General features: G+C 42.2%; 4 protein-coding genes across 6 annotated transcripts in view; all 4 read right to left on the reverse strand.

The window, feature by feature from the left end:
• Positions 1 to 4,292: 4,292 nt before the first annotated feature.
• cUnhxorf65 (chromosome Un CXorf65 homolog) lies at positions 4,293 to 6,225 on the reverse strand (the record flags this gene model as incomplete). The annotated part of the gene is made up of 5 exons (XM_080526930.1): positions 4,293 to 4,441; positions 4,590 to 4,658; positions 5,287 to 5,409; positions 6,007 to 6,093; positions 6,201 to 6,225. 5 exons carry the CDS (start codon positions 6,223 to 6,225, stop codon positions 4,293 to 4,295), a joined length of 453 nt encoding a protein of 150 aa, XP_080383056.1.
• Positions 6,226 to 6,681: 456 nt separating this feature from the next.
• LOC308152835 (UDP-N-acetylglucosamine transferase subunit ALG13) lies at positions 6,682 to 8,801 on the reverse strand. 2 transcript variants are annotated; one of them, XM_080525904.1, is made up of 4 exons: positions 8,690 to 8,801; positions 8,002 to 8,125; positions 7,728 to 7,866; positions 6,682 to 7,591 (listed from the first exon to the last, which is right to left on the reverse strand). In XM_080525904.1, exons 1-4 carry the CDS (start codon positions 8,768 to 8,770, stop codon positions 7,480 to 7,482), a joined length of 456 nt encoding a protein of 151 aa, XP_080382030.1. In that variant the 5' UTR covers positions 8,771 to 8,801; the 3' UTR covers positions 6,682 to 7,479. The 2 variants fall into 2 exon arrangements, with proteins under 2 accessions (XP_080382030.1, XP_080382029.1); XM_080525903.1 differs by having other exon boundaries at positions 8,002 to 8,164; positions 8,690 to 8,798.
• Positions 8,802 to 10,364: 1,563 nt separating this feature from the next.
• rap2c (RAP2C, member of RAS oncogene family) lies at positions 10,365 to 13,667 on the reverse strand. 2 transcript variants are annotated; one of them, XM_080525757.1, is made up of 4 exons: positions 13,631 to 13,667; positions 12,915 to 13,216; positions 12,304 to 12,623; positions 10,365 to 11,272 (listed from the first exon to the last, which is right to left on the reverse strand). In XM_080525757.1, the coding sequence occupies exons 2-3, from the start codon at positions 13,185 to 13,187 to the stop codon at positions 12,345 to 12,347; spliced, it is 552 nt and encodes a 183-aa protein (XP_080381883.1). In that variant the 5' UTR covers positions 13,188 to 13,216; positions 13,631 to 13,667; the 3' UTR covers positions 10,365 to 11,272; positions 12,304 to 12,344. The 2 variants fall into 2 exon arrangements, with proteins under 2 accessions (XP_080381883.1, XP_080381882.1); XM_080525756.1 differs by lacking the exon at positions 13,631 to 13,667 and having other exon boundaries at positions 12,915 to 13,314.
• A 2,531-nt stretch (positions 13,668 to 16,198) lies between these two features.
• Positions 16,199 to 21,598, reverse strand: part of mbnl3 (muscleblind-like splicing regulator 3) — a 20,896-nt gene continuing 15,496 nt past the window's right edge. Inside the window, exon 6 of the mRNA XM_080525337.1 lies at positions 16,199 to 21,369. Coding sequence (XP_080381463.1) covers positions 21,230 to 21,369 — 140 coding nt within the window. The 3' untranslated portion in view covers positions 16,199 to 21,229. The remainder of the gene's footprint in view (positions 21,370 to 21,598) is intronic.

The following is a 21,598-nucleotide window of genomic DNA, read 5'->3' on the forward strand; positions in this document are numbered from 1 at the left end:
AGTCTTGTTGGTGTACCACCACCCCCCGTCCCCGCCTCCAGAAAACCAATATCTCAGAGCACCATAGGGATTATACTATTTTGGTTGGACAAGAAATTATATCTGTTCCCTTAAGAAAGCACATCTTTCTTAGACAGAAAGATTCTTGTACAACAATCCAGTCATCAATCCATGTAGATAACTACTAACTAACTAACTAACTAACTATCTAACTAACCATATCAATGTAACAACACTGACTAAGAGATCTTTGTGTGAAAACAAATTCAAGTCAACAATATTTTCTGTTCATCTTTGTCTGAGAGGGCGGGCCTTGTTAGACTCTTTGGCATTGTCATCTAGGCCAGAGAGCTAAGATTTGTGAAAAAATAAACATTTTTTCCCTGCCTACCCTCTAACATGGCCAAGAAGTGGGTGGGCAAACAAGGGCAGGTTGCATCACAGCCATTCATGGTTCCCCACTGCAATAGTCTAGAAGTAAACAAGTATCACTGCAACTCCCTAGACATGTGATATCCACCAATGGCTATTCCGTTTGGATAGAATGAGTATTGACCTTCTGCCCCCTTGTTACTTTCTGCTCGGACTAATTCAGTCCACACAGTGGTCCTGAATGAATAGTGCTTTTGTCCTAAAAAGAAATCTGGGCATCATTCAATTATGTCCTGCTAAATCAGAATGTTCTTGTTCTTAGTGAGCGCAGGGGTCCACAAGACACCTATTTATCAGAGGCGTACACATTCTGTCCAAAAACAAAATCAACAAAAAAGCTTCTTGCTCTGGTCTGACCACAGGCCTTTCTCTGCCTCCCTTGTCTTAAAGCAACACTGGTCATTCTCACTCAAGCTTTGTGCCTGAAGTGAGAGTTTTACTGTGAACCAATATATGTAATTCTATCTAAAGATGCCATCAGTGGTTTGTTTTTGTTTTTCAAACATAGCAGTCAAACAAGTAACACATTTCACCTCCGGAAAAAACCCAGTGGAAATAGCATCCAGTTGAGCGCAATGCAATGTATGCTCTAGGCACGATATCTTATTCTGGATGAATCCTGTGATGAGGTTAAGATTACGCTTATTTAGCAAAGATGAAACAAAACAAACGTTGATTAGTTTCGCAGACACACACCACAAGATTAGAAAAAAGCAGACATTTCAATACTTTTTGTGCCTTTTTTCCTATGAGTAAGTATTCTATTCTTACTTGACATCCTTAGATGAAAACTGGATGTGCTGTAGAATGCTGCCATGTAGACAGTCACATGCAGTGATGTTTTAGTGAATTCAATCTCACACAATCTCTTATCATGTGTGAACAAATGTTCTGTAACAAGAAGCTTGGTGTGTGAGCTGGAGGGCTAGCTAAGCAAATCTTTTTTACCTTTTTTTTCATTAGCCACTCAATACCACTCCTTATTCCCTTAACCCCTATCACTGAGAGGTATCACTCACTGGCATCAGCTTCCTTCTCTTCTCCGATAGAACAAGCAATTGATTCTTTTTCGGCCCTATTTATATGTGTTTATACTCTTTTGAGTCACTGCTAGTGACTGGAACATCTGTGCTGGAGTCAATTAACCACTAGTGAATGGTGAGGAAGATAGTGCCTTAGATTCACCCACTTTACTGACAACTCACAGTCATTATAGCTCCAGTCTCTCACCCCACTGGGAGAGGGGATGGGTGTACCAGCTCTCTGCAGCTGGTAAAAACACATCCAAGCACACAGAGCACACACAAAGAAATACACCCCAAGATTCAAATGATCAGTTGACATTGTTCGGACTCAGTGTTATAGACGGCTGGTCACAAAAAAAAACACTTAATTACTTAATTTCCTTTTACTTTGAATGTATAGCTGCTAGAGAAACTTCCTTCAGTGAGAGAGAAGGAAAAATGTGTTGCGAGATACAAACTCCAGAATACATATTAGATTAACACACCGTTATGTCCCACCAAAACATCATGTGAGGCCCATTTAGAGAAACAGAAGACCAGTCAAAACCAGCTCCAATCTGAATAACCAGACTAGAATGCAACAGTTCCAATGGAGTCGGATGAATCATTTCATAGGTGAAAATCTCTAAAGTTAGAACATTCAAATTTAAATCATGCAGCTTCTATTTGCAGTGTTGAACGAGAATTAGTGGTCATGTGCTTGACTCTGATTGGAACCAATCATCTTGTTTTGTTGTACAGGGCCACAGATTGTATAATACTCCCTGAAACAGTAAAAAAACATCTTAAAAGTTCCTAATATTGTAATTAATACAAGCTACAGTATACTGTATATACCATTTTCAAACCGAACTCTCTGATTTCTACCACAAAACTAATTTAATAGAAGTAGCTCTTTTCTGAATAATTGATTCTCCAAGTCAACTAATGCATTCTGATAGACATTCAAAATGCAATGCTCAATTATTAAATTCAGCAAAGAGCACCAAATCAAGTTCCCTAAGTCACAATTCTCCCACTTTGCAAAATGACGTCTAGACTGCATGCATGGAACCATTTACCAACACTGCTTTGCTGACTCACCTAAAGGGACTCTCATCCTTCCCTATTTTCTTTTTACAGTATTTAGCAACTGATTGGCTCATCTGTAAGAGACATCCTTATAATGCATGGCCTGACAGTCAGTGCGTCAATGGATGTAGATTACAAATAAAAATGTAAGGTTCCATCATCTAGGAATGACATCAGCTGCCATTACTAACATGTGAAGACTAATGACATTCATTAGATTATTTTGACTGTAAATGTAATATCTGAGTAACAGCAGAGATGTGTGGTGTGATTATGAACCTTCATCCTTGTTTTGGAAAGAAGAGGCAATTACAAAAGTATAAGAAAACAATTAAAGAAAAAGCTTGCTATGGTGAGGCTAAATCACTTAATGTCTTTGTTTCTCATAAAGTACCAGAAACATACTTGTAGAAATGTATCTTGTGGTTCTTGGTAGGGAAGTTAGTTAGTTAGTCACCTTTTATGGATAAAGTCCTGGCTCATAGACATTTGCTAGTTGGGGAACCAGTATTTAATTTCCCTTTGGCGACGTGCAGTAACGCTATATCTCTGGTAACTCTTCCTCAACACCCCAGGCAATGACAGAATCAACAACAACGTTTGAAACGTTCAAACAGGCACGTATAGCTGTGGCAACCATCTGAACCATGATTGCACATACTGTACGTACAAGGTACACCACAAACACTGGTAGGAACAGCAAACCACCTGCTGACATTTCACCCACGATTTCCTGTGAAACTTAACCAATCTTATATGTGGTTAAATAAAGAATGTTGCAGACAGACAGACACACTGTCAGGTGCTCAGCCAAACTCTGTCAGTTTAGATCTGATATACCTCTTCTGGTTGTGGTCCACTCTTCACTGTTCAAACGACATTAACCAAATAACAAAGACAAAAATAGTATCTTATTGAGTTAAGAAATGTAATTTAATCTTCTGTTGTGACTTTCGTAATTGTAAAAGTATTTTTTAAGCATTTAATCTTGAAATTACAAAAATATTGTGTTCCACAATGGACTCAACAAACCACGTCTCTCCAAATCTTGCAAAGCTTCAAAAGATAAAATGTGTATATTTATCACATCCAAACACTCTAGTAAAGCAATACATACAGATATACTGTAGCAACACTCTCACTCAAAATAGATAGCATTGTTAGAGCATCATTTCACACCCTGTCACCTCCTTTCTAAATATGTACATGTAAACTCAGTAATTTCCATCCAATTTTCCAACTGATTGAAGCTTAGTAACAAACAGGTATTCATACCCACCAATCACAGAAGCAGAAAATGACATCATCCATCACTTAATTTCAAGGGATCATCTTAAAACTCTCCTCCTTTCAATAAGATATACTGTAGGAGTGGACCAAATATTACCATTTGATTTCTTAGTATATCACATGTCCCCCCCCCCTCTCACACACACAAATAAAGAATCCATTAATACATTTGATGACTAAATGAAAATGAAATAAACAAAACATGCCAGCATTTAACTCCACCTGTTACATCATCATCTCTCCCTTGTGGCAAGATTTGGTAAAACAATTTGTTTGTCATTTAAAACAAAACCTTTCCACTCCGTCTCTGAAATTATCCACCTTTAATCAGAATGCTTTACGCATAATCAGGTTCTGGTTTGTTGTGAATGAGGCTGTGACAGGCCTTTAATCATTGAACACTGACGGCCATTGGCTGGCTTTGACATGTTCACCTTTATGTATGAATAAAGAATGCTTTATCGACATTTCCTCTCAGTTCCTGCTCCTCCTGCCAGCAGTCCTCCGCTGGGGTTCTGGCGTGGGCTGGGCCTGAGACTCCATGGCTAGTCTGCGGTCCTCCTGAATGCGGAGCTGTCGAAGACGACCCCTCTCCAGACTGTCGGTCTGCGTCTGTAGGGTCTCTGATAGACAAACACATGCACCCAAACAACATGTACAGTGCATATGCAAAACACAGACGATACAACATAATAGTATAGCACAGCAGACACATACATTCACACCCCTATGCACATGCACACACATAAACAAGCAGTTTGTTGTTGTTACCGAGAAGTGCAGGGTCTGGGTTGGCCACTAAGGGGGTGATGGACACGTAGGCACCATCCTTTGAATTTCCTGATAAGATAAACAAATTCTTCAGAACAAGAGCCATGTAGAGAGAGATTCCTCTTTCAGAAACAGGAGAGTGCCTCATATCCACTCTGAGTTTGACTTGATATGAATGAATGAATGAATGAATGAATGGTCTTTATTGTCATTGATATAGTACAGGTACCATACAAGAAATTTGGGAGGGGGGGCTCCCCTGGTGCTAGGAAAAAAAACTAAAAACAAGAAGGGAAAAGAGCTGGTTTACATAAATAAAGGCTATGTACACTATCCACTATACTATACTATACAAATAAAACACTGTGCTGTACTCTATGCTATGCTATACCTATTCTAACATTTCCTATCTCTGAACCTTATGTACCCGAGGGTTGTCATATTGCACATAGTGTTATTGCACATTCATTTAAAGTGTCGCAGTTTGCAGGTTGAAATGTTCACAGTTGTGTTTCAGTATTGCACTTGATTACAATCTAGTAGCTGCCATCAAATTGTCTAGATTGTCCAGGGCCTAGAACCTAGGTCTTTGCTGTGTTCAGGGCCTGAATGGCCCTGGGGTAGAAGCTGAGCTTCAGTCTATTTGTCCTTGCGAACATGGTCCTGATATATATATATAGAGTATAGCATTGCTCACGATTGACAGCGCAGGCAGTAAAGGAGCTTCTGGCAGGAAGTACTCGACTGGCATACTCCTGAGGCTGCTGGGACAGAAAGAGCAGCTTCAGAGCACCACGGTCATCACACAGATCCACCAGCTCTGAGAAACACACACACACACACACACACACACACACACACACACACACAATATGGTGGTGCTTTAGCTAAGCTTTTACTTTTAGAAAGCCAAAAAGCTTCAGGTGGATTCTTACGGTGCTAGTTTAGCAGAAGATGGCTGCTGAGGGGGAGGGACAGAGTGGTTTATTTACAGATGATACTGGAGCACTTGTTGTGGTCACACCCATTCAACAGTGAGCCCCATTAATCTCAGTGGTAATGAGAGTGGTAATGATAGCTTCATATGTTGTAAGAGACTACTTTGGGTCTGGCTCTAACAAGTGTTGCATGGCCCAGCAGGTGTAAGCAGACACCTTTGGAGTGGAGCTGTGTTAAATATTTAACACCAGCCTCTAACTCTCACATCAGCACACTCCATACATCCTTTCCCAGTCCCTAATTGAGCCAAGACAGAGGCACTAAACTAGGTATACAGTCACATGCTCCAGCTCCAAGTCACCTGTAAAGGCAACATCCTCAGGTACCATGTATCCGCATCATATAAACTAGGAAGCAACCATCATTGAGACCCTCTAGCCCACGCTCCCTAATGACCCAATCTGAGATTGTCTCCCACCTTTATCTGGAATGCCAAGTTTAGATCTCATGTACTGGAGCAGGTTAACCACGGGACAGTTGGTGTTAACCATGAACTGCTCATTGTCTGCAAAGGGATGAAGGTAAGAAAATGACACTCTTAATTAACATAATAGTTTCTGACATTACAAGCATAAATACACAATTTAACAAATAACATGCCTTCCAGTTTACCTGCATGTTTAATGAAGATGAACATCCCTCAAGGATCTTGAGGGAACGTAAATCCTTGAAAATGTAAGCTTGCAGCTTGAAATTGTCTGGCCTAAACACTATTTCCCGAAAGTTCAGTGGATCAGTAAAACCATTATGATGTCATAATGCTAACCGATGTGACAGGATGTTGTTCTCTGTCCCCGGCTTTATGACAAGGCGGTCTGCTGTGTGCTCTCCTTTTTCACAGCTGATATCTGCGGTCTTCTGTTCATCTCAACAGGATGTGGTGTTTGTTTTCATGTCAGAGTGCCACACCATTTTGCATAACTGCACTGTGCTTCAGACTAGTGTCACAGATGAAGGACAAGCTTAATCAACTGTTTTCCTTCAAGAGTAGAATCAGGAAGATGAGCAAATATAAAGAGCTATCCAAAAAGGGTTATAAAACAGATGAGTTTATTAACTTGAATACGAATTCATAAAAAAATAGTCGGCATATATACAGATTACGGAATATATACATGAGTGTCTTTCAAATCATACAAGTTAAAACTATACCTTCATCATTAAATAGCATATTAATTAGATAAATAGACTTCAGTAGTAAGCACCTCTCAAGACTGACTTGTGACTTCCCAATTTCTGACTAAATGCTACCCAGCACCTACTTTAGGGGCGGCTGTGGCTCAGGAGGTAGAGCCGGCGTCTAATGGTCACAAGGCCCCCGGCTCCTCCTGTCCACGTGTCGAGGTGTCCTTGGGCAAGACACTGAACGCCAAATTACTCCCAATAAGCGGGCCGGCGCCTTGCATGGTAGCTTGCCGCCATTAGTGTGTGAATGGGTGAATGAGAGGCCATTATAAAGTGCTTTGGAATAAGGCGCTATATAAGTGCAATCCATTTACCATTTACTTGAACTGTTGTTAAAAGGTGCAATATGTAACATGAAAGCTTTGTAAAAGTTGTAATGACTATGTTTAATCAGTAGCGGTCAGGGAATGAGATGCCTTGAAAGAAATATATTTCATTTACGAACGCTGTTATAACCCCGAAAGTCGCTTTCTAAAATGGAATGTCCTACCTGTTGGTTTGTATAGAAACATGTTGTTACTGGCCAGGGGCTTTCTGTCTATGGTGGCTGCCTTCGTTGAATCGTGTGCATATGCAGAAACACAACGGCTAATGTACGACATTAGTAGTCCATTTCGGGGGGGGGGGGGTTATATTATTATTAGGGAGGATGTTGTTGTTTGGAACTTAGAACAGAATTGTCCTCAGATATTGACCTCATCCCGACTCATTTAACACCAAGGGCCTTGTCCAGGAAATCGGCGAACTTCTTTGGTTGTCCAGGTAAGTATGGTGAGAGACCGGAGAGGTCCATCGTCCTCAGGGTCTCTGTAAGAGTGCTGAGAAATTTGAGACAAAAAGAGATGATTAAACCCACTGATTTTCAATCACAGTTTTGACAGCTGTGTATTTAGTCTAGAACAGAAATGTATAGCATATAATATAGATGTAGACTAGGCATACGAGGACATTGACCTGCAGGTGCAGTAAAGCAGGTGGGAGTCAGAGTGTAGCTGTCTGGCCAGCTCGATCTGGTGGTTGTCCATCAGCTTCTCGTTGACCACTACTAGCAGAGACCTTCCCGCACCAAGGGCCTCCAGACAACTACCTGCCCCTGGGAAGACAGGACGAGAGAGAACCTTTTTTAAACCATCAAACTCAATGTTGTCAATGTCAAACTCAATGTTGTGTAATGCAGTTAGCTCACTTGTCGGGATTAATACATCACAAAGACAGCCTCTAAACATACCAGCATGGCTGATGACCAAGTCAGCCCGTCTGAAGTCCTCGGCGATGGAGTCCTTGAAGCGGAACGCCTCTACGGTCAGCCCGGGACAGGACCTGGGACCTGGGAGGAGGGAGCCTCGTCCCACCTGGAGGACCAGGTGATCATAGCCGCGACCTTTCAACGCCTTCAAAAGAATGAATGAATGAATGAATGAATGGTCTTTATTGTCATTTATACAGTACAGGTACCATACAAGGAAATTTAGTAGGGGGGGGGCCTCCCCTGGTGCTTGGAAAAAGACTAAAGACAAGAGGGCCAAGGGTAAAATAAAAAAGGGAAAAGAGCTGGTTTACATAAATAAAGGCTATGTACACTATCTACTATACTATACTACTATACTATACAATAAAACACTGTGCTGTACTCTATGCTATGCTATAGAATAGATATCCTAACTTTTCCTATATCTGAACCTTATGTACACAAGGGTTGTCATATTGCACATGAGGTAGTAAGAGGTAGTCAAATGAGGTAGAGAGGTGGAGGTTAGTTGAGGTAGAGAGGTGTAGGTCAGTTGTGGATGAAGCAGCGCCAAAGGAAACATGTTCAGGGCAGGGACGGAAATATCCACCAAGTTCAATGGCATGCTGCTAGCTGAATGAGAGGCGTGCAGCTCACACACTATTATACTTACGACCATTCTACTTACTTTAACGGATTCGGGTGATGTCACAGTTTCAATGAGGTCATCAAAGCTTGTTGTTCCAACTGTAACAAATACTCTCTTCATCGTTACTCGTGTGACTGTTTGGTGTGCAAACTGGCAACAGTGTTTTCCTCTGACGTGACAGTCTGACGTATGCTTTTCTTCGTGGCACTTCTGAAAAACGTTGTATCGTGCTGCCCCCTACTGGTGTGGAGAATAATTAAAAGTCTAGACATACATTTGAAAATGTGGATTTTGTCTCTGGGCCTATCAACTCCACAGATATATTAAGGTAAAATCCCAGAGCAACAACGTATTTTAATTATTTATCGGCACGACTAACTAAGTTGAAATACTGAGACCCTAATACAGCCCTTATGTCCAAATACCATATCTGCAAGATGAAACACGCTGTCTCAGGAGGGCCTCCAAGATCTCCAAGGACCCGACCCACCCTGGGCACGAACACTTTGTCAAGCTGCCCTCGAACAGGAGGTACAGGACCCCGGCCGCTAAGACAAACAGACTGAAGGACAGCTTCTACCACAGGGCCGTCAAGGCCCTGAACACAGAAAAGGCCTAAGTTCTGGGCCCAGGACAGTCCGGACGGATTGTATGGCAGCTAGTGCTGAGGCACAAACATGTACATTTTCAAGCCTGCAAACTGTGACACTTTAAAATAATGTGAAAAAATACTTTCTTGTGAAATATGACAACCCTAGTTGACTATCTGTGCAGTATAGTACAGTGGATTGTGTACATAGCCTCTATTGATGTAAACCAGCTCCTTACCTTCTTGTGATTTTATGCATCTATGCTTTTTCCAAAATGTGTTTCTTTTTCCTTTCCTAAACACCAGGGGAGCCTCCCCTCCTAAATTTCGTTGTTTGGTACCTGTACTGTAGCAATGACAAATAAAGTCTATCTATCTATCTATATATGATATATCTGCTATAATAAAGGAACTGCTACCCTCTTGTGGCCAACGTATACTATGGCTCTGGTTATTATGGACTAAAATAAATAAGATACGCGCATTTACTTGCCACCTTTTGAATAAGATTGACCAATTCTCTTAAAGGGGCCACCTTTTAATAAATGAATTATATATAGCCATTGATTCTTGAATCATATAACTTACAAATGACCCATGAGCTTAGTTCAACTGTCTTACCTCCATCAGAAGCGAAAGTATAAGACCTTCTTACTTCATTGTTTGTAAGTAAGTAAAGCTTTATTTATAGAGCGCCTTTCATACATAAATGTAAATAATGGAATTGTAAACAAACACAGTATAGCTTCAAAACATAGTTGAACCTATACTTTGTATCTCAAGAATGGTCAGTCCTTGCATCCAAAGCTGTCTATGGAATTAAGTGGTTACCTTTCTCCAGCCCCATCCCTCAGTTGTTTACCAAAGTGGCGGGTAGCCTGTGTTGTTGTTGTTTGAATTACAGATTGCACCTTTAAAGGAAAGCTAGTAAAATACAACATAGTGTTACCTTCAAATAACTTGGAGGTAACTCTACTTGTCATTTATAAAAGGGATTGATGTTGGTATTAATATCTGTGTATGCAAGTTGAAAAAATTATTGAATAACCACGCAGAAACCAACGTAAGACTGAAATCATTTAAGGCTCTGTTAATTCTCAACTTCAAAAACAACATATACTGTAAAGTCACAAAAGCAAACCAAAAGCAAGTATAAAATAAACTGTTGATAATTGGCTAAAAATGTAATTAGAGTTTTTAATAAATAGGTTACCATGAGAAAAGCAAACTTAAAAAAGGAAACAAGAATATAAAGTTAGAGTCAGGGCCAGAATTTGATCAAACCATGTTGTGATAAGTCACTTGCATGATACCAGGAACCCATACCTGCTGTATTTAAAGCAAACCACACAGCGGTAGTCAAAAAAACAGACATGCATGTGCTCTACCATCATCTCAACGTGAACATCTCATGCTTAGGGGCATACTCATCTGCAGGTTTGACCACTCATGAAAATAGAAAACTGAAGGCCGGCATGATCACCATCCAATTTGTCTAGGCCTTACAGAGCACATCTATGTTTACCACGGTTTGACGTAATTCTGTCCCAAGTCTCTAACCTGCATAATGGCTGTTATCACTTAAAATTAGATACCAGATTTTAATAAAATGATAAGAGTAAAAAGTAAAACCAGGGATATAATGACTGAGCAGCTTTTAAAAGGTCGCTGCAGTCCCAAGCAGACTCCTGCTCATAGCCCCAGAACTCCCCAACCCCCAAATGAGAAAATATAAATCCATAAACGACCCGTCATCCCCCGTTCCCATAAGTCTGTCCTCAACACTCTGAAGAGTAGGGCCTCCCTGGGTCGCCGGCAGGTGAATGTGAAACACAGTCAAGATATCAGTCAAGGGTGGACAGGCTCAAGACCCCCGTTTCCTTGTATTGGCTTATGAACAGACGAAAAAATCAGCCCCCTGGTAACACTGCCAGCTGAGGAGGTCGGAGGGTGTGGTGAAGCTGGAGTGGTTCCTGGGGGTCACAGGTCACCCAAGCAGGAACTGGTTGTCGAGATCCTGCCAAATAATGTGTCTATGAGAACAGAGAAACAAAGATGCACTTTGTTACTGACAGAACAATGGACAGGAGAAGCTCCAAGCAATTATACCGGAGTAATTCTAACATCGGTCTTGGTGCTGAGTTACAAGGCCGACAGGACACCAGAAAGTCATTTTACACAGTTTATAAAGTACTAACTAGTGACTAATCAGGGATCTCAGTGTGTATTTCTAGATGTATGTACAGTGTGTGTGTGTGTGTGTGTGTGTATGTGTTCGCGCCTGCCCACGCAAGGAAGATGAGGGGGGGAGGAAGGGGTATACTGTGCGAAAATCTGCTTCCTGTTTTGAAACATCAATTTATTCCCAGGATGTTGCGTTTTCCTTTTTCTTTGTCTGGGATCTCCCCTCTCTCCGGCCTAAACGTCTGGTCTCTCTGCCTCCGCTCCGGCAGCCTCCTCTGTAGCTCCTCTCTGCTGCTCCATGTGCTTAGACAGCTTTGTTCTTCACGCCACATTCTTTGTGTGATCTAATGATAACAGGCTAAACCAACGGTTTTCACAGAGCATCACCGCCCCCCCACCCCCCACCCTCAACTCTCCCTCTTCTAACAGCTGTAATTTTGTTCCCATTGTGCCAACCTTGATCCTCTTGTCTCCAGCGCTCTGCGAGCACATTCTTGCACTGTGTTCATGCGACCTCTACAGAGCTACCCACGCACATAGGCCTAAATCTTTTTTTTGTTTTTTTACAACCTGTGAAACGAGAGATCTGCCTCGCCCTTGGGGAATCACTCATGCTACTAGAAACATGTATGTCCGTAGTGGCCTACTGTGCCGTATCACTCTTTACCACTCCTTAGTGTGTGTGTGTGTATGTGTGTATCTGGCTTTAATTCTCACTACAATCCGAGCTGAGTTGAATTGGCCTGGTTACACATCCGCCATGGTTGCTGAGACTGTGCTGGAAAGGTCAGTGTGAAAGGAAACCATCCGAGCCGGCGCAGTATAGTTTGGGTCGGCCCTGTAGTGTGTTAAGCCCCTACGGAGGTAGTGAACAGGTTACCTGGAGGAGACGCGTGGGGAGGAAGGTGCCCCCCCACTCCTTCACTGCACAACACACGCCGTGCAGCACTGCTCCTGTTTCTCCGGCAGCGTGGCGTAGTTCATCTGCCGGACGATCTCGGCGAACAGCTCGTCCACCATGGTCTTGCTCTTGGCAGAGGTCTCGATGAAGGGGCAGCCCCACTCCTGGGCCAGGGCCCGGCCGTCCGCCCCCGGCACCTCCCGCTCAGACTCCAGATCCACCTTGTTCCCCACCAGGATCAGGGGCACCTTCTCGAACCTCTTCACCCGCACAATCTGGTCTCGCATAGGTCTGATGTCCTGGGGGGAGGGGGGCAGAGAGGGATGGATATGAGTGCAACAAGGACGCTCTAATGGGAACCCCAGGGAACTGACATTATCAAAATAATATACTCCAACCTGTTGAGCTTGACATGACCCATGACCCAAGAGAGTGGTTGTACAACAACCCATAACATAATTGACATACCGCTGCGTTTAGCAGGCCCACTCAAAACGGCTACAAACTCCCTTGCCTTGATAGTTCATCAACCACACATTTCTTCTGTTGGGTCATTTGTGGGCAGGTACAGGGCAAGACAATCTGCTTACCTGAAACGACTGTTGGTTGACAAGACTGTAGACGAGGATGAAACCCTGGCCGTTCTTGATGTAGAGGTCTCTCATGGAGGCGAACTGCTCCGTCCCGGCGGTGTCAAGGATCTCCAGCACGGAGGGCGACGAGTCCACCTCAATCTCTTTCCGATAGAAGTCCTCGATGGTCGGGTCGTATTTCTCGATGAACGTGCCGGTGACGAACTGGACAGTCAGCGCGGACTTGCCCACGCCGCCGCTTCCCAGCACGACCACTTTGTACTCCTTCATCAGGGTGCAGGGGGGCTTGACCCGGGCTACTTAGACAAGCCTGACCCGGGCTACTTAGACAAGCCTGACCCGGGCTACTTTAGACAAGCCTGACCCGGGCTACTTAGACAAGCCTGACCCGGGCTACTTAGACAAGCCTGACCCGGGCTACTTAGACAAGCCTGACCCGGGCTACTTAGACAAGCCTGATCCGGGCTACTTTAGACAAGCCTGACCCGGGCTACTTAGGACAAGCCTGACCCGGGCTACTTAGGACAAGCCTGACCCGGGCTACTTAGGACAAGCCTGACCCGGGCTACTTAGACAAGCCTGACCCGGGCTACTTAGACAAGCCTGACCCGGGCTACTTAGACAAGCCTGACCCGGGCTACTTAGACAAGCCTGACCCGGGCTACTTAGACAAGCCTGACCCGGGCTACTTAGACAAGCCTGATCCGGGCTACTTTAGACAAGCCTGACCCGGGCTACTTTAGACAAGCCTGACCCGGGCTACTTAGACAAGCCTGACCCGGGCTACTTGGACAAGCCTTGACCCGGGCTACTTTAGACAAGCCTGACCCGGGCTACTTTAGCTGGCTAGCTGGATCGCTATATCCCTCGACAACATCAATCAAGTAAACCTTCCCCAAGCGCTCCTTAAGTCCTTAGTCACTGTACCACACGCCTACCTCTACATAAACGTGTTACAGTCGATCATCTTAAATGAAACAAAGTGTTAGTCTAGTGAGCTACTGGCTCGGGGAGTCCAGGAGAGAGCTAGCTCTCTAAGCTAGCAAAGTTGAGCTAAACACCACAACGCCCCTCCATGCTCATCTCGATAAGGAGCTTCTTCTAAAGCCAGATGATCCCAGGGTGGTCACACACATACCTGGACACCGGTCGCTGCAACCAGCTGTGCCCTAAAACTCTGTGCTGTGTGAGCCAGTTAGCTGAAATGCACAATATTCCAAACATTTCCTATTGTCTCCATGTTTGGAGAGCATGTGAATGTGGCCCTAGTATAGCTTTACAGACCACATCATAAACCCATACCGGTTGGTGTCGCAAAAGCGTCTGTCTGCCGCACTTCTTGCACGGTGTCTCCCCTGGCCTTCTTATCCCGGTGTGTGTAGCCCTCCTCCCGAGCAGACAGACAGCGTCTAGAACCACCCGCTGCTGCCCAGTGTCAAGTCCACCCTAGATGGTCGTTCAGCCAGGATGAGACGGACGGAAACCCCCCCGCTCCCTTCCCCTGACTAGTGTCCTCCTCCTCTCCCTGTCGTCGCCTCACCCTCCCAAGCCTCGGCGACCACAGCGGAACTGCGCCCTGGCTGTCTGGAGAGAGGCAGCGGCGCGTTGTTTTCTTTACAAACAAACCTAACCAGCACCGATTACCAATCCATTACGGCTGGCCGGTGCAAATAGGAGATTCAAACATACTACAAAATGCAGGCCCATATGTCAAGGAGGGACCAGGGGGAATCTACACTCGATTGGTCACCCCCGAAATGCTCTTGACATGTTCATTGGTTCAACTATCACCTTAGAAATGCTATTGACATGTTCATTGGTTCAACTATCACCTTAGGGCGGGGCTCTGTGAAACGGTTCTCGGTCTGTAGACGCAACGTTACAACGTGGAACGTTGCAAGATAGAAATGTAACGCATAGAATGTAGCCTGCGTAGAATGAAAGAAAATGTGGCTAATGAATTTGGAATTTGGAAGAAAAAAGTCGAATATATTTTTGCAGAATTCATATTTGCTGTTCCAAAGCCTACAGCAAAAAAATATTTTTAAATAAAATAAATTCATACTGTAAATAAATAAGTTAATTCATATGGCTATGAACTTATGATCAATAAACATTGTTAACATGAACATTGAAAAACCATCGACAGATCCACATTTAAGTGCTTTATTAAAAGGTAAAACAAAAATAACAGAAGTCATACATGTACAGTATGTTTATCTATATATTCATACATAGCGAAAAGAAGTGGCATGTAGCACAGTTCTCTAGCACATACAAGCACAACAAGCTAAATAGAACGTGAAAGAGAAGCATTTTCATACCAAGAATTAAAGCAGTCAATTTCATCTTTGTCCTAGAGTGGAGGAGAGAGGAGCACTTGTCATATGGCTTTGAGCTATCATGGACAGCCCTGTTTCTATCAGTGTTTACACAACTCCTGGACAGGACCCAATATCTTAACCTGGGAGTTGTCCGTCCTGGTCTTTCCAAGTGGAAACTGTCTGGTTTTTAGGCAACCAACCAATATCTAAGATGGTACCAAATCATCCTGATCATTACGTCAATTAAAGGGAGAAATGATATGGTCACACTCCATGTGAGAGCTATCTTTTCTGAAATATTAACAACACAATATTCCTAGACCCCACAGAGTGCAGGAATAACCTTTCATTACAGTGTGTAGGAACACGATAATGCTATTTTTCCAGCATTCACATAAGTAAGGACAGTGGGACTTTTGTTGATAAGAATTATCATAAATATCAATTCAGTTGTTGCTACAGAACATCTGTCCTGTTTTACAGTCGGAAGGCCTTGGACTGACCTAAAAGTCCTAGTCTCTGTCCCTCCACCACCACTAGGACAAGTGCCATGGCAACAAAATTATTGGCTTCCAAAGCAATTGAAGAGCATCAAATGTACAAGTTCGCACGAACAGAGGCCTTCGTCAGGGATGTTTGTTTTGCAAGGATGTGATTGTAAAACCAGTTCTTGTTTCCAACTTTGACTAAAATCCTGTGGAGAATTCAGATTTATTGTTGTTTCAGATAATGATGACGAGTAAATAAAATCCCTTTTCACAAATCAAATACAAATGAATGTTAACAGAGTTCCTTTTTTGAGCACTACCAACATCCATTTCCCGCTATGATCTGATCCTGATGTCAGCTTTGTCTTTTTCTACATGCTGTTCCCCAGACAGCCTACAGGTGGAGCACCAGACTCACAGTTTGCTCAGACCGCCTGCCCGCCCGCCCACACACCCACACACCCACAGGATTCATAATGCACCAGAGTTTGATGTTTGGAATAGATAATTCCTCGAATAACAAGTCTTTAGTTAAAATCAATAGATTTTTAAGAGTTTTATGCAACTGTTTTCAGTTGAACTAATCACTATTTCATCAAATTGAGATACAATTGCAGGTCAACCTAAAATACTGAATTTGTTTACTGGGCAATGGGGGCATAATATGCAATACCTTATAACTGTACATAACCATCACAAATCTGGGTCAGGATCAGATATAGCTGGACCTCTAAATGCATTTCTATAAAGTATGGCAAACTACAAAGCTTCTTTTGACACATATTCAGTTTTCTAGCGAGGCAATGTCATGCTTTGAGAAGAGTAGGGCACTAGCAAACAGAACAAAAAAAGACAAATCCCTCAAAAACAACTATCTTTTTACACTGTATTAAAATGATAATTGTTTACCTGTATTTCAACAATACAGCCATTTGATTTTTATCGGTTCTTTTCTCTATATTTATTCAAAATAAATTCGGAATATTTTGACTTAGTTATGTACATAAGTGCAAACGAGGTGAATATCACACATTCGTACACCGGTTGAAACACATCAACATCTCCCAGCACAGCTGGGCAGGCCAAGAGGGGGAAAGAGACTTTATACTCGGACCAATACAAGAACTTTGTAAAATCTGCTCTTCTGGGTACTAGGTAAATGAGAGATGTCAATACAGTGAGCAGATATTTCTCCACAGACAGAAGGCAATATAAGGGACAATTGGTACTCCAAAGTAATTGAATCAGAATAGACAAAATAAAAGTCCCAAAATGACTACATTTCCCAGATCAAAAGTCTCTTTACCCCCAAGATGGATAGGTGATCACTTTCAAAGCTGAGATGCGTTCTTCCTCTTCAAAAAACAAAAACAAAACGGAAATAAAACAGATCAAGACCCCAAAGGATAAACAAAACAAAATAAACACCTGATCTCCCCAAAGGACCTTTGGACATTAAGGATTTTACTTTTTTTCTTACAAAATATTCAATCATCTCGCAATCCAAGACTATCTAACTAGACATTCCCTTTCTGAATAAGTTAATGTTGTACATTATTTCAATTCATATGTGAAAAAATTCACAATTAAGATATACAAAGGTAGCCATGTTGTCATTTTGTTGCCATTGCAACAACAACGTACTATTAAGTAACAATGAATCTATCATTGTATAGATACAAATGTATATATTTTCATATATTCTATTTTTTTGTTTTTCTTAAATGGCAATCTACATAAACTATCAATTATGTATCAATGAAGATTATGTCTTTTCATGCTATGAAAGTTCTTTTCATGTCAAATAAACAATTAAAATGTTCTAAAATGGGTGAAATTACCACGAATAGTTCTTTCCGTAGATACCAGTCACATCTTTGATATAATGATTTAGGACTGACTGTAAGACAGAAATTGTGACGGAAATGATATCAAGTACCATTAGGAGAGAGAAACTTTGAAACATAAAGGTAAAGGATGAAGAAAAATAACAATATATTTGTACCATTTACACTACAATTACTCTAGCTAACTATATTCTTGTACAAGGAATACACACTTTTAAAAAAATGTAAGTGTACTTAAAATGCTAAAGCCCCCCCAACGAGGCACAATATTTTTTTTCTTAATCAAGTATTTTGTTATTTCCAACTGGATAGCAGTTGAAGAAGGCATAATGATGTGACAGAAAGAGAAAGGGAGAGAGATAGAAGATAGAGGGAGAGATTTCCATCGTGGCTGGGCAATGCAAGTCTGTCAAAGCTATAGTATTCAGACAAAATTAATCTGTCTAGACATTCTCCTCCTCATTTCATCGATTCAGAGAGGACCATTTCCGTCTCAAATATGCAAAAATGCAGGGACCACATTTGCCCAAAGATATCTCTGAAAGTACTCTTCACACTCACAAACATTAAATATAAATCTATATAACAATACACATACTTAACACATTTCTTAACACAGTATGTTGTCTTAACGTGGTTTGCATTTGACCTCTTAGAAATAGCCTATAATTAATCATTACATTTCAACATGCCGGTCTTTTAAATTGACATGTTTCGAGTTTTTGTGTAATTAGTTACATTCATCACAAAATGACATGACTTATACGTGAACAGCTTTCTGTCAATGTCCATTTTCCTAGAGGAAAACATGTCCACACTTCAGCAAGTTCAGCTAACCCATTCAGTGATTCAGTGTCTAGTCATTAAAACATTTATACACACCACTCAGTGTGACTACATTTTTACATCATCAAAGATGACACAGCACAGCTGTTTCAAAGAAGAAACTACAGACACAACATATATGATGACAGTGCTAATCAACGCACTTGTTTTGAAAAATGTATCTGCTATAACAGTGTATGGACAGTGGTTGGTTTCAGGAGACTTAAAAACGAGTGAGAGAGGCACATTCAAACTCATCTAAATGTGATGTCAACTATCTCTCCCGATTTCCATAGCAATTCCGCTCCATTTCAAACAAATTCCCAGATGAAGCCCATTCTGGATATAATTTAAAGACCAAATGTTTGACTGCTCGAGGGCATACTTGCCTCCATAAACCAGTCCATTTCTCTTTGAGTCTCTCGCTACCTGCACAGAGTTGTTCTGTACTCTACCAACAGCCCACTATAGCTAGTTGTAGCATTTAGAGTCTGCTTGACTTTTGAAAGTAAGGACACAATCAGTGACGAAGATCAAATACTTTTGTTTTGTTTTTACAGACAGAAAATCTTCAAGCTCTTTCAATTTACTCCCTGCAGAACCATTTAGGAAAACCCATTATGAACGCACAATACAACAAATAAAAAATACTTGTACCACTTACTCTAAGCTAAGTGTCTTATGAATGCAGGACATTTGAACTCACGTTAATCAATTATTGTTTTGCAAATATCACTTGACATCTGGTAGAGAATGGAACATGTTCATGGGGGGGGCAGGCCATCATTCAGGTATCAATCTGACAACAATTAGTAAGGGAGGGCTGCTCCTTGCATACTCCACTGATTGGCACATACTCCACTGATTGACAGCCCTCAGTTAAAGAATCATTGGCACAAAGGCAGCAGTTGGACTATTTTGATGAGAAGAGCGACCACATCGTATGCAGACTCTGCTGTGGTTCCACCATCAGTACACAGTTCAAGGAATAACAATTACGTAGCCTACCAATTTTGGTTTGAATATTATCTTATTGTTGTTGGTAGGATGGGAGTCAGACCTGCATTGAGCAGTGGGCTTTTGACAGACAGGGGCCAAGAATAGCGATCACACACTGTCACTCAGGAGTGACCTCTTAGGCATCCAGAGATTGTCAATCCTTTAGATTACTCGACACCTAGTTTAGATGTCATATTACCCAATACATTAAAAACAAAACCGCATACAGGAGGTGCTTTGTAAATAAACCTAATAAAAGTCCCTAATGTCCAATTAATATTCCAATCACCAACCAGTGATCAGAAATATCCACTAAATGTCTATGCCACTTATCCACACTCTAGCCACACTCTAGTTCTTACCATTTCGGTAATTATACAGACATAGGCCATTACACACATAACCTCACCTGCTTAAGGCATTTATTTCCTTTAACAAATGAGTCAAGATCCACATTCTTGAAAGGGTCTCTCTCAACGTAGCCACCACTGGCACACACAGTACTGTCATATTGACATACTCTAGAATACACTTCCTCCCTTGGGGTTCCACTCATGTTTAATGGTCAATTCCAAGTAACGTTTAATAAATACTCAGCATTCTCTCATACATTGTGTGTAGAGGGACTAGAGGCCACTTAACTGGAAGCAGGACATGAGCAGTAAGTAGTGCAGTTGTTGGTATTGTATTTGGGATATAGCCTCATTGGCAGTAAAACCTCTAATATATAATTTGTCTATTATCAAGGGCTATTTAGGTTGATCAGTTTTAGTCGTTTGATTTGAATTGTTTGGTGAGACGATATTAAAACTTGTCTTCAGTTAAGCTGGTAACTCAAAGGCACAGACAAATACACATTGGGCATTTTTCTCCATCCTGTAAGATATTCTGGAAAATTATCTTACATGTATGACCTCTTAAGTGAGTGGTACACATAGAGTATAAAACAACACTTTTAGACTTGAACCGTCATGAAACGTAAACATGAAATTAAACAAAATACATACTGGAAAATAAAGAAAATGACATTGCCTTCTAAAGTCCTCTGCAGGTGGATCCAATTTGCAAATTCACTTTGCTCTTCTTCTTTCCTCTGGTCTGACTTTCTACTGTATCATTTCCATCCCAGACTGTCTGACTTTGGGAACATCTGTGTAAGGTCATTCCACCTTATGCCTCAGGTGCTCTGAGTCTACAAGAGGGTTTTCTGTTTCTAACAGTGTGTGTGTGTGTGTGTGTGTGCGTGTGGGTGTGTGTGTGTGTGTGTGTGTGTGTGTGTGTGTATGTGTGTATGTGTGTGTGTCTGTCTGTCTGTATGTGTGTGCGTGTGTGTGCGTGTGTGTGTGTGTGTGTGTGGGTGTATGTGTGTGTGTCTGTCTGTCTGTATGTGTGTGTCTGTGCGTGCGTGTGTGTGTGTGTGTGTGTGTGTGTGTGTGTGTGTGTGTGTGTGTGTGTGCATGTGTGTGGGTGTATGTGTGTGTGTCTGTCTGTCTGTATGTGTGTGCGTGTGTGTGTGTGTGTGTGTCTAGGCAGCTCTAGTGCCTCCATTAGCCTGCTCCTTCAAGTCACTGTGCATCAGGACGGCTGGCTTTTATCATCGACAGCAACGGGTCCAAGCTTACTGGAAGTATTGCCTGTGTTTAAATGTCAACAACACCATGTCGACTGTTTTGATTACGTGAATACGTCCTAAATGAGGATTACACTACCTCTCACTCTGGGTGCACTGTAGGTTAGGCACATGTTTGCTGCATTCACATAGTAGACTGTCGTGTTCTCGGGCAGGGTTGGTTTAGGGACGGGGGCGGGTGATGTTGTCGGTGGGCGATTTAACTGGGGTTTCGCGAGAGGCTTACTGGGTTCAGTGCCACTGGAGCCGCCATCAGGAGTTTGGGGACGGGGCAGAAGTGGGTTTCCATGGGGATGCACTGAAGGTCCACCTGGTCGGCACTCAGAACCTCCGAAGGGTCTACTGGAAGAGAGAGGGTGGAGGAAGGAAGAGGAACAGCAGGAAGAGGAACAGTGAAACTCTTCTGACAGGAAGGAGAGAAAACAGGTGTTGAGGGAGTGGACAGTTTGGGACTGCATTATCTGACACCAGGGTTGTGTTCAGTGGACACAACACAGCCAAACGTTGTGCAACGGAAAAAACAAGAAAATCCTTTGTTTTCCATTGCAAACATAAATCTTCTTAACAG

The sequence above is a fragment of the Nansenia antarctica genome (assembly GCF_963989245.1).
Source record: "Nansenia antarctica genome assembly, chromosome: 3".
NCBI lineage: Eukaryota > Metazoa > Chordata > Actinopteri > Argentiniformes > Microstomatidae > Nansenia > Nansenia antarctica.

Coding starts and splice junctions, on each gene's coding strand:
- LOC308152835 (XM_080525903.1), bottom strand. CDS start 8,770: ATGAAGAGAGTATTTGTTACAGTTGGAACAACAAGCTTTGATGACCTC. Junction 8,165..8,689: donor CATCACCCGAATCCGTTAAA/GTAAGTAGAATG, acceptor ATTCTTTTGAAG/GCGTTGAAAGGTCGCGGCTA. Junction 7,592..7,727: donor CTGCTTTACTGCACCTGCAG/GTCAATGTCCTC, acceptor CAAATTTCTCAG/CACTCTTACAGAGACCCTGA.
- rap2c (XM_080525757.1), bottom strand. CDS start 13,187: ATGAAGGAGTACAAAGTGGTCGTGCTGGGAAGCGGCGGCGTGGGCAAG. Junction 12,624..12,914: donor TCAACCAACAGTCGTTTCAG/GTAAGCAGATTG, acceptor CCCTCCCCCCAG/GACATCAGACCTATGCGAGA.